This window comes from Lichenostomus cassidix, chromosome 3 (genome assembly GCF_008360975.1).
Source record: "Lichenostomus cassidix isolate B80296 chromosome 3, HeHo_3.0, whole genome shotgun sequence".
NCBI classification, from domain to species: Eukaryota; Metazoa; Chordata; class Aves; order Passeriformes; family Meliphagidae; genus Lichenostomus; species Lichenostomus cassidix.
This window is the reverse complement of record NC_139483.1, coordinates 23432157-23444409: the sequence shown is the minus strand read 5'-3', so window position 1 is coordinate 23444409 and position 12253 is coordinate 23432157. Positions and strand designations below refer to the sequence as shown.

Below are 12253 nucleotides of genomic sequence, written 5' to 3'. Positions count from 1 at the left end.
CCGCCGCCGCCCTGCCCTGCCGCGCACCGGGAGCCGGGAGCGCCCGCTGCCCCAGCAGAACACACGAGCTGGGAGAGACAGGCGCTGGCCGTCGGCTGCCGCGAACAGAGAGCGAGCCGCACGGTGCTCAGACGCTTCACTTCCAGCTTTTTTTGAGAGGGGGGAAAAAACGCCCACAAAGTGTTACTTGCGTTTGGTGGACAACTTCGAGCAAGTGCCGCTTGGCGGGGCGGAGAGCGGAGCTGGCGGGGACGAGTCCCCGCGCTGTGCCGAAACCCTCTGCCGGGAAGGTCCCCGGAGGGCTGAGCGCAGCGGGAACCCCGCGGCAGCCCCGCTCGGCTCTGCTCCGCTCCATGTGCGCGGGCGGGGGAGGAGGCGTGTCCCCACCCCGCCGTCGCCGCACCGCCCCTCGCTCGCCTTCCAGCCGGCACCGGCACCGGCGGAGCGCAGCGGAGCGGCGCCGGGCACGGAGCTCCCCGGCCCCGCCATGCCCGCGGCCCCGCCCCCGCCCCGGCGGGGCCCCGCGGAGGCGTCCGCCCGCCGGAGCTGAGCCGCGCCCGCACCTGCGAGCGGCATCGCCGGGGGACGCTCCGCTCCGCTCCTGCGCGGCCGCTGGGGCGCCCGCGGCGGCGTCTCTCCAGCCGTCCCTCCCTCCCTGCCTCCCTCCCCGCCCGCCGCCCGCCCCGTCGCCGAGCGGGAGCCGCCAGCGGTGCGCGCAGAGCCGGAGCCGGGGCAGCCGCTGCCGCCCGCGCTGCCCCCCGCCTCGCCGCCCTGCCCTGCCCGCCGTTCCCCTCCTCCGTCCCGCCCAAGCCATGAACTTTGGCCGCGGTCCCTCGGTGGTGTTGAACGTCGGGGGCACCCGGTACTCCTTCTCCCGGGAGGTGCTGAAGGATTTCCCGCTGCGCCGGGTGAGCCGCCTGCACGGCTGCCTCTCGGAGCAGGACGTTCTGGAGGTGTGCGACGACTACGACCGGGAGCGGAACGAGTACTTCTTCGACCGGCACTCGGAGGCCTTCGGCTTCATCATGCTCTACGTGCGGCACGGCCACCTGCGCTTCGTGCCGCACATGTGCGAGCTCTCTTTCTACAACGAGATGATCTACTGGGGGCTGGAGGGCTCCCACCTCGACTACTGCTGCCAGCGCCGCCTCGACGACCGCATGTCCGAGACGTGCACGTACTACTCGGCGGAGGAGCCGAAGGGCGGCCCCGAGGGCAAGGGCCGGCGGCCACCGGCAGCCGAGGGCGGCAAGTGGCTCGAGAGGATGAGGAGGACTTTTGAGGAGCCCACGTCTTCCGTGGCCGCCCAGGTCCTGGCCACCGTCTCCATCCTCTTCGTCATCGTGTCCATGGTGGTGCTGTGCGCCAGCACCCTGCCCGAGTGGCGGGCGCCGGAGAATCGCAGCGTGGAGGAGCAGAGCAGGTACACAGCAGAGTCAGTGAGGGAGCCCTCAGGGTAGGAGGATGCTTTATTTTCCCGCTGTCCGGTCCCCGTGTGTCCCGTCCAGTGTGTCCTTCCCGCCCCTTGTCTTGACGGTCCGTGGCTGTCGCCGCCGCCGGCGGAGATCGTCTGCGCGCCTTGAGACGGCGGCCCTGAGCCGGTGCCCGGGCAGGGCTGTCGGTCGGGGTGTCGGGGGAGCGGCGCTGCTCCGCAGCTGCGGCTCCCGCCGAGCGCCCGTGGCCCCGAGCGCGGGGATGCCCGGAGCGGGCGCGCTGCCGGCGGGCCGGGGCTGGAGCTGGGAGCGGAGCGGGGCCGGCGGGATACAGCTCCTGCTCGCACTGAGGGTGCCTCCTTCCGTGCGGGATCGTGGAGCTCTTACTGCCCCCTCTAAGGTGACACGGGACCACATAGAAAACTTCAGGCACTCGGAAAATCAATTTAGGCCGAGTGTGGGGGGAAAAAAAACCAGGAAAATAACCTCCCAAAAGAAAGCAATTCTGCTGTCTTTTCCTGGGAAAAGACCAATCCTGTAAATACTCTGCGTGTATTCGTACAGGTCCTGCTGCTGGAGCAGATCCAGTGCCTGTTACGATTCTGCTCTGGTAAAATCTTGTATGTGGGAACAGCACTGCCCCCCCGCCCCTCTCCATCTCAGATTCTCTATGTGGGGAACACAGGAGATGATCAAACTGCACACCGAGCTCTTGCATCATTCAAGCACCCCAGTGTATGAATGTGACAGATGTTTACATTTCCTTTAGATAAAATATATGTAAGCATAATAAACGTTGCAAAACAGTTGAAGAAAACAGAGAACCGAGTAAATGGCTTAATCCCGAACCTTATTAGTAAGAACAAAACCTTTTCCATTTTCTTGTAACCTCAGATTGGGGTTACATGAATGCAACTCTGCTCACTCCAGTATCACTGCACCCACTCTTCTGTTCCCTCTCCTTCTTCCTCTCCCCTGTTCCCTAGAGAACAAAATTGAGACCAGTCTGGTTGAATTTCTCCCATAAATAAGACTGACATATAAAAAAAGAAGTAAACATTTCTGGTATTCGCTAGCTTCTCCCTTCTTTTGAAACAGACAGGATATTCAACAAAAAAGTTTTCAGCTCCTGCTCTGCTAAAAGGGAACTACAGTGAAATTGCAGCCTTGTCATTATGAAATCATCATCTTTTACCATAGAGTTAATTGGAATGTGATATATTATATCTTAGTAGCCAGATTAATTCCTTGGAAAGTATTTTCATAGTTTCCATTAGCTTAATGGAAAACTGCACCTGTATTTCTTATTGTAGTTGTGCCAAAGGATTAATTGTATGAACAAAAAGAAAACAGATGCAGTTTGAGAAGCTGTTGATTCCTGCTTAGATTCAGATATGTCAGAAGTTGCTCCTAAAGGTTCTTCCATTTAAAAAGCCTTACAGAAGCTTTGCAAGGTTATTTCAAAGAGTAGATGCTGTGGGTGACCTCTTTGTACAGCAGCAAATTGCTGAGATACTCCCAAGAGGCACAGGAAAATAGATGCAACTCTATGATAGCATTAACCACATCAGGCATGTCTTTGTTACATCTTCATGGTGTGAGAATCAACAAGTTTTCTCTCATTGAAAGAGTTCAGCTTGCAGAGGAACATGGCATACGACGTGTACTTTTTCTTTCATAGTGCCTTTGCTCTCAAGATAATAATTTTATGCTTCTGAACGATTGCATATTGTATACCAAGTGTTAGAAGGATAAGGTCCTAAATACTTGTAAAGTACAGTATAGCCAAACAGCTCCCAGGGCAGTGGAGGCTGCTTTTAGAAGCAGAAGGACAACTACCAATGATGGGGTGAGTTTCTCCAGTACCAGCTGTAGTACTCCATGGTATTGCAACCAAAAAATAGAGATAACTAAAAGTTGCAGCTGAACAGTTTCTACCCATCTCGCAAGAGTCTGTCGCATACAAGCACCAGCACAGACTGCTTCAGCTCATTAGTGCCTTCACCCATGTGCTCTCACTGCCCAAGAACTGATCCCAATCTGGATCAAACACATGGAAAACAAATACAAATGCGTGCTTCTCTGTCCAGAGGTGACCACCAAGGTGAAGCCACTCCTCTCTTTTTTGCATATGCTGCATCACTGCTAAAAAGCCTGTTGTAGCTGGAAAAGAACGTGTGTTAGCTACAGTTGTTTTTAAGTCAGCGGTCCAGTTTAGTTGCCACTGCTCACACATGACATAGGATTGGACCTAACATACCCAGTTCTGATCTGACTTTATTTACCATTGTTTTTTATATTTTATTTTCTTGTAGTTGTTTCATTTAAAATTGGTTTGGTTTGCAAAACATAAGTAGCTAAGTGGCTTATTTGAAAGTCTGACCACAGAAATCACATAGTGTCTGGGATTGCATACTCTGGCAATACTGTCCCTCTTAGATGAAAAGGCTTTTAAAAATCTGTCCACTTGTTTCTGACATATTTAAAAGTTTGAAACCAAATTCTATTTTTGTTTATTAAAAAATGTTCCTCATCAAAATAAAGAAATTCTATCTAACTTAGTAATACAATAATTTAAAATGTTTTCCCAAGATAAATTTTTACATTAATGCTCTACACAAGAAAGTTTTAACTTGCATAACACTGTAATTACTAGTATGAAGATTTTAGATTATTCCAAAAATGTATTTTGAAAAGTTTTAGGAGTGAAAATTGAATGGGTGAATCTAGAAATCCTTAGGCTGCAGATTTGGATGTAACTGATTATTCAGCTCAGCATAAGCCACTGAGGTGAGGTGAAAACAACCTCACAAAACCCAGCAACTCTGACATTTTCAGTCTCTCACAATAAAGCCCCCCTGCCCTTGCCTCAATACCTTATGTCAGAAAGGTGCCACATGGATAATTTCTGTGGCTGCCTCCCATGGTAACCATTCCCAGAACTGCTTTGGACAGCTGTAGAGAAAGCAGCTTACCAGCAGTGTGTCTCCAGCTTACCTGGACATCAACAAGCGAAACCTCACTTTGGAATTTACAAAATCAGCCTCTTTAATGAGGTTTGCAGTGAGAGTTACTGGGGCTGCCAGCTAATATCAGCAGTGCTTGTTTTTCTTGTATGAACACCTCTTCAGCAGAAGAGGAATTGAGTCCATCAAGCTTTCCTCAGAAACCATGACATTTTTTTGCATTTTCATGGTGACAATACTCGCAAAGGATGAACAGCCTATGGCTACTTCTGATCCTTTGGGATAACACCCTTTAGAGGGCAACAGAGAACTCCACGAGTAAGCTTTTTTCAAGGAGAGAGGGATGGGAAAGCTGACCTAAGAATTTCAGAGATATTTCAGACACTGAAATATAATTCCCTGATTGCAGAGGGATTGCCTTTCCCAGGTCTGTTCTCAGGATGAGGGATGAGTTATTAAATTTGTTTCATTTTAAGATTTTTGCTCCCTTCCCTGCCTTGGCAAGTTCCACTTATCAGAGCTAAAGATTTGCATTAGATTTGCAGAGTTTAGGAGCAGACAGCAGGAATGCCTTCTGTTGCTTCTGGCAATTTCAAGTCATCTTTGCTGTCCTCTGAACTGTGCCAGCAGCTGCATGCTGTGAGTCTCTGCTCAGGGACCTGTCCATGTGCTGATTGTGAGCGTAATCTTCTAGGGAGAGCTCCTCAAGCCTGTAATGGGAAATCATTTGAAGCTGCTTGACTTACTGCCAGCACAATTCTATCTACCTGCCTTCAAACTATTTTTCTAGTGCTAAATACGAGTAGCTTGTTAGCACTAAGAAGAGACTGTTGTCCCCTTCCACTTAATGATCGTGATTAAGCTGGTACTGAAATAATCACTGACTTATCAAGCCTACATGATTACTGTGTTCTTAACCAAAAGCAAATAAACACAGTAGTTTCACCAAACAGCATCTCTCATCAAGTGCCAGTGGGCTTTTTTTAATCTCTGCAAAATATCAGCCTAAAAAATTTCATTTGAATTTCAGACATACAAAAATTATTATTCCTTTATGGTGGTGGAATTTCAGAACACCTGAATGTTCAACACCTGTTGAAAAACCAGTAAGAACTCCTTTCCTGGACAAGATCTAACTTGAACACCACATTTTTGCTAGGTTAAAACAGTTGGATGAAGGTAAAGGATGGAGCTACAGACCTAGGTCAAAAACACAGACATAGATTCTTCTATTGAATTTACCAGCTCTTTGAAAAATAGGGGTGAAATAAAGAACAGATATATATGACTGCCTGGGCACAGCAGAGCCTTAACTCACCAGGACTAGGTGCCAGTCATGTTCAACCTATATGGAAAAGATGCTGAGGATCTCAGGGCTCAAGATGTTCATATCCAGGTCTCCCCTTTGAGCTCTGAAAGGCATTTGCCCCTTCCCTGGCGAGTGCTGGGTCATTACAGCCTCCCACAAAAAGCACCAGAGTTTAATGTGTGACAACATATAATTTCTAGCAAAGCAGGGACAGAATGGAAAAAAAGAGCCAGCAGGGTTTTTAATTCAGGGAAACTAGCTGTTTTGTGGCCTTTACTCCACAGTTTGTAGTGAGAAGGAAACCCTTGATTTCAAAAGGATAAAAACCCCCTGAACATTTGCTGAAATCACTTAGGAGTCTTCCTGAGCAGGAAAGTGATCATTCTGGCTACTCCTTGGACGTTTTTCAGGTTTAATGTGCTTTATGTGGAAATAGGCTTTAGCAACAATTTAACAAATCAGTGCTGACAGACTTTAATCCTGTCATATACTGTCTTTAATCATATCATCTGTTTTCCTCATGTGTCCTGTTGCTGTGTATGTTTTATTTACAAGCTTAATAGATAATAGTGCAACTAAGGAATATTTTGGCTCAATTTCAACCAACTCACCAGGGGATAATGAAAGTATATGAATTTGCAAGCTGAGGCAAAGAATATTGCTAAGTTGAAACAATTCTAAAATAGTTACAATAGGATTTTATCTTTTAGTAATAGCAAACTAATCTTGTTAGTGATTGAAAAAAATGATTTCTGAAATGGTTTAACTCATTGTACATAAAGGAGCTTATTCTGAGAGAAAGTTATCATATGGAATAGAAAACTGAACAGTGAGGAGAGTACAGCAGGAATGAGGCTTGCAAAGGCTTGATTTTCCCTTTATGGACAAAAGACTCATTAGAGCAATCTTGAAAGACTGTTAAGTACCAAGCGGCTTAAAATTTTAGGAGAAAAACCTACTTTCATGTGCTTAGGTCTGGGACAATGAGCAGTATGTTTGAGCAGAAATAGCCTGTGACTGAATAAAAACTAGGATTTAGTATTTTCTCTGATTATTTATAAATTTTTTGGGGAATCTTCAATGAAACACTTCATGACTTTCTTTTTAACTACCCCTCTCTTTTTTGGATACCAGCTTTTTTAAAAGTGAAAAAACCCAAAAATTGTGGTGGAAGTTTATAAAATAGCTACTATATTTTTACCAAATGAAGTCACTATTTAATTACATAGCTATAGATTTAAATACAGCATTATTCCAAACACAGGCAATAAAAGTAGTCTGACTTGTGAATATGCAGAAAATATGTTAAGAATTGATTATGAAAAATACAGGTACTTTAGTCTTCTGAGTACATGCCTTTTACTTGGCTCTAACTTCATACTTTGTTAAGTTCTCTTAAGGACTGTTAAAATTGCTTTCCTTATTAGATGTTATTTATCCTCTAATAAGGTTAGCTGTAAAGATAAGTCACTCCAAGGAGAGGGAGACTTGATCTGAAAGTGGAAATGTGGAATGTAGCACTCCAGATTTCCCAACATGCCAGAGGTTTCTAGTTTTTTCTCACCAAAGCACTCATTTTTGTGTGATTCACCAGTACTGCCAAAATCCATCTACACAGGCAGAAAAGGAGTGACAAGAGAGGAAAACTGAAAAATGTTTCACTGATGGCTGAAAAGTTGAGGAAGGAAAAAAAATAAGGGACACCCTTCTTCATTATCTTCACCCAAGCCAGGAGGAAGAAGGATGGATGCAAAATGGAGAAATGGGAGCGCAAGTTATAATGGACTGGCATTAACCTATCCCCCACTGCCTTGATCTTGCTTTGTCATTTTTGCATCAACGACGTTCCTTAGCTCGCTTCAAATCCATCCTACAATAAAATACTTCTCCCATCCTTCCTACTGAAGTATAACTGATTTACAGTCTTTCTTGTCCTAGGAACTGCCACAGTAAAACAATGGATTGATCATATTTCATGGACATTTACTTATACTGCTATTCCCCAAAGTTATATGACCACTGAATCAATGTTGATTCGTAAAGAAAATTTCTACTGTATCACAATGATCAGGACCTTACTTCCTTAAAGCTCAAGGCAGAGATCACCTGTCTAAAGGGTGACAAGATGGAGGAGTCACCTTTCCAACATTATCAGGGCATCAGGAGGAAATACCAAGTGAAAAAGCTTTAAATTGTATAAATACAAATTTTTTCCTTTAAATGCTTCATATCATAGGATACAGACAACACCACCAGAGAAATCTCATAAAATGTAAAGAAACAGTCTGTTGGAATTGTTGAATATACCTGGCTGCAGTTTTCTATCCAGATACAATTTTTCTCTTAATCATTACATGAGATCTCAACTGGCCAACATACAAGAACATTCAGACTTCATCAGTTTGTCCATTACCATGATCTTGCTGTTTGATTTTACTGGGGAAAGTGTTAGGTATTTCCTCACCATATGTAAAAAGGATTTAAGTAAACTTACCTATTAAGCCTTTTTTCATGATTTTTTTCAAACATAAAGAAAGTTTACCAAAAGCTTAATTTTTAAGAGAACACCTAATTCTTAGGAGCAAACTGGTTTTGAATTCCAAAGGTCTTTCCAGCAAAAGGTCCAACATGAGCTAGTATTCTACAAGCCCTTCATGAAGAAAGACCACTGGCTAACAGAACTTATGGTCCAGAACAGAACCATGGTCAATTTTTATATGTGAATTAATTTAATTAATGTTCATTTAAATTTATTGTAGCTAAAATTACAATGTACATAATGACTTTACATCAAGCGACTATTATTGTTTCTTCCAATTTTAGCTTAAAACTAGACAGAATGAATGAAAAAAATTAAATTAATAAAAAAAAAATTGTAGTGTGTAAAACTTCTATGAAAAAGTTAGTTTATAGAGTCTGTAATTACATCAGTTAGAGAAGAACACTGTCTTTCTAACAGGCCACTGTCTTAACAATAACAATAGATTTCAGAACCGGTAAAAAATTATGCAGATATGTTAGGGAAGAAAAATTTTAGCTTTGAAATGACAGTTGGATTATCACTTGCAAATCATTATGTTTCAACAGATACTACCTTGTTAGAGTCTTTGCAGTAGATAAAAAGCTCTGGGTGTATTTCCTGGCAGTATTTTTGAATTCTGATCTCAAACCAATTTGGTTTCAGAGCTGTTGAGAAGGCATCAGTGATGGGCTTTTTCTTTGCTCAAAGTGCTGGTGAAAAAGATAAATGGAGGAATGGGGGAAAGATTAGCTTCCATTCCCTCATGTATTAAAGAAGTGAGCACAGCCTGAAATCTTAGGGAGATTTGTGACCACATGCACAGAAGTTACTAAATAATCTCTGAGCAACATTTTAATCTTCCTTTCTATCTTCTACTGGTTTCAAGTTGAGGTATTCTAAAGTCTCATTCAGTCCACTGGGACCTGAAAATATTTAAGAACATATTGAAATCTCCTTCCAGGATTTCTTCTACATCTGGCAAGAAGATGATCTTGCCTATTACCTTAACATTTGGTTACCTTGACATTTTTGCTGCAATGTAGTTTAGGCGCAGTTAAATTTAAAGCAAAAGCAAAAATTCAGTAATGCAGAGCACAGAGGTAAATGGAAGGACACAAGCTTACTACTTTGTGTACCCAGTGATGAAAAATAGAATACCATCTGTATTTAGTAGCAATACCTATAATACTTCTGAATGTAGTTCCAGGTAAGCCCCTGTTTGGGATGCAGATCAGACAGATTGGTTTAAACTGGTTCCTAAAGAACTAATTTGTGCATGAATTATCCAATGCAAATACTGATTTCTGCCTGCTCCATCTGCACTTCCATTTTAGTTTAGCAGTCTGGTTCTATACATTAGTGTTCATAACCAGATAGTTCACTGATCTACAACCCTTGGCATTCCCAAGTGGACCAGGCCTCACACATTATATTAAATAAACAAAAAGTAAAAAAAAAACCTCCCAAAACTCAATGAACAAAAAACTCCACAAACCCATGTGTTCTAGATAAGGTTGCATACTGGCACTGGTGTCCTACCGTTTCCTGGTAGATTCCAGGTTTTTTAGGCATATTTCCCCAGCACAATGACTAGTAGCAATCCGTAATTCAAAGAAAATGATCAGTGAGTGAGTTCTTAGCAATTATCAGTTTAAACTCCAACTAGATCCTCAGGTTAATTGCTGAAATCCAGTGCCAGGTGCAGGATAAGGATGGCATGGCTTTCTGTTTGTTGTCTGTGAAAGTCTAAGTGTCACTGGTAATATCTGTTAACAAACCCACCATCCCCTGAAGCCTTTGCACAGAGCATAAATGCTGTCCTTTGTTTCTTTTGGCAGGATAATTGAAGCTATCTGCATTGGCTGGTTCACTGCAGAATGTATTGTGAGGTTCATCGTCTCCAAAAACAAGTGTGAGTTTGTCAGAAGACCTCTCAACATCATTGATTTGCTGGCAATTACTCCTTACTACATCTCTGTCCTAATGACAGTTTTCACAGGGGAAAATTCACAGCTTCAGAGGGCTGGAGTCACCTTGAGGGTCTTAAGAATGATGAGAATTTTTTGGGTGATTAAACTGGCCCGTCATTTCATTGGCCTTCAAACACTTGGTCTGACTCTGAAGCGTTGTTACAGAGAGATGGTGATGCTACTTGTCTTTATCTGTGTTGCTATGGCAATTTTCAGTGCACTTTCACAGCTTCTTGAAAATGGGCTGGACTTGGGAACAAAGAATAAGGATTATGCCAGCATTCCTGCTGCTTGTTGGTGGGTGATCATCTCGATGACCACGGTTGGTTACGGTGACATGTGTCCCATCACTGTACCAGGAAGGATTCTCGGAGGAATTTGTGTGGTTAGTGGCATCGTTTTATTAGCCCTGCCAATCACTTTCATCTACCACAGCTTTGTGCAATGTTACCATGAGCTCAAGTTCCGATCTGCTCGGTACAGCAGAAGCCTCTCTGCTGAATTCTTAAATTGACCCGACTTGCATTCTGTTGTACTTACTTGCTAAGCTTTGTCTTAGAAGAGAATGGTGGAAGGTCCCTTCACGTGTCCTCCTTGACTGGATGGTCCTGCGGAACAACATTCTCACCAGCCTGGAGAAAGCCCATCACCATTCAGACAGGAAGGATGACCATCTGCCTTGAGCACCTTGCAAGGAGAGGGAGTGACATTTCTAATTTGAGAGAACAAAATTAACTAAAGAGGTTTCAGAAGTCCTCAGCCAGACTAGTTTGGTGTTCAGTTTGCCTTCCCACACAAAAGCAGAACAAAAAATGGGCTTAACACTGAGATCTGTCATTCTTGTAATTATATCCTAAACCATTCTAAGCAACGTGTAGCAGAAGTTTTTCAAAGATTTCAATGTTTAAATGCTTCACAGAGGCATTGATAGCTTCTTGCCTGAAGTATCTCCACTTTTAACTCAGATAACCAAATTATATACTGAAGGAGAATCACTACTACTTTTGTGCTTTGCAACAAAGTAGAGCGGGTTCTGTGACTCAGGAAAGATGAAGAATATAGGTCTGTAGGACCAAAAGAACCTTGACGCCTGATTCTGATCTTTGAGAAAGCACACAAATCTTCTGTAAACCCAGTGAAGTCAGTGGCATTTCTCTGAATTTGAGAGTTCACAAGTGAGTGCAAGAAGTGAACCTCCAAATGTTGTAAGCAAGGACTTCTTTAGGTCACAATTAATTTCTTCTCTGGAACCAAATTGTAAGTAGAAGCAAGTGCTGTACTTTACAAAGGTCAGCATAAGAAATCAGGGATTGATATATGTATTTCCTGGTAGGTTAGTGGGGGAGCTTTCCAAATTTTACGTACATTCAGTCCAACTTCATCCACCTGAAGTTACATACAAGCACAGATTTTCCCTCCCTGACCTCCCCCCTGCTCCACCCACATATCTTAAACATAGATGTCATAGTGAGAGTTCTCTTAAGACAAATTGTAAGATTCAATCATTTGAGGTGGCCTGGAGCAAGCACTGGAAAAGAAGAGTACCTGCTCCCTGTCAGATGAGACTTTTCATCATTAAATTCTGCAGTCCTTACTTGAAGGATACACCTCAATAGAAGTTTTAAAAACAACAGTAAAGAGCCCAGAATATACCAAAGAAAGTGAAATACAGAAGTGTGAGTTGCCCTTGGCAAAATGGCATATTCTCTAATGTTACTAGAAAATGAAAATTAATCAGATTAGGTTCTGAAATACTGTGCACTACATTTCTTGTGTAGTACTGCTTAATAGCATTGTTCAGTATAATTCTGAAAGGCTGCTACATAGAAATATGCAGTTAGATACTAAAACACATTAAGGTACAGCTTTACAAATTTGGGTACCAATGAACATCAACAGGGAGCTTTCATGCTAACATGGAAGTTCAGAGTCATCAGCACAGCTGAATTTTGTGTGCTTGCCTGAAAATACCGCATTTACTCTTACTGTGCTGTAGAGGCATCTTTTATCTATGTAATTGTGAAAGGCTTTAGAAGTGAAACGAGTACCACCTA

General features: G+C 43.6%; 1 protein-coding gene across 2 annotated transcripts; it reads left to right on the top strand.

Moving 5' to 3' along the window:
* Positions 1-674: 674 nt before the first annotated feature.
* KCNG3 (potassium voltage-gated channel modifier subfamily G member 3) lies at positions 675-11827 on the top strand. 2 transcript variants are annotated; one of them, XM_085054953.1, is made up of 2 exons: positions 675-1423; positions 10068-11827. In XM_085054953.1, exons 1-2 carry the CDS (start codon positions 813-815, stop codon positions 10711-10713), a joined length of 1257 nt encoding a protein of 418 aa, XP_084911079.1. In that variant the 5' UTR covers positions 675-812; the 3' UTR covers positions 10714-11827. The 2 variants fall into 2 exon arrangements, with proteins under 2 accessions (XP_084911079.1, XP_084911078.1); XM_085054952.1 differs by having other exon boundaries at positions 675-1456.
* The last annotated feature ends 426 nt before the right edge of the window (positions 11828-12253 follow it).

Bases quoted from the DNA above. Each gene is read 5' to 3' on its own strand.
- KCNG3 (XM_085054952.1), top strand. From the start codon at position 813: ATGAACTTTGGCCGCGGTCCCTCGGTGGTGTTGAACGTCGGGGGCACC. The intron at 1,457-10,067 runs GTAGGAGGATGC...TTCTTTTGGCAG, and splicing joins TCAGTGAGGGAGCCCTCAGG to GATAATTGAAGCTATCTGCA.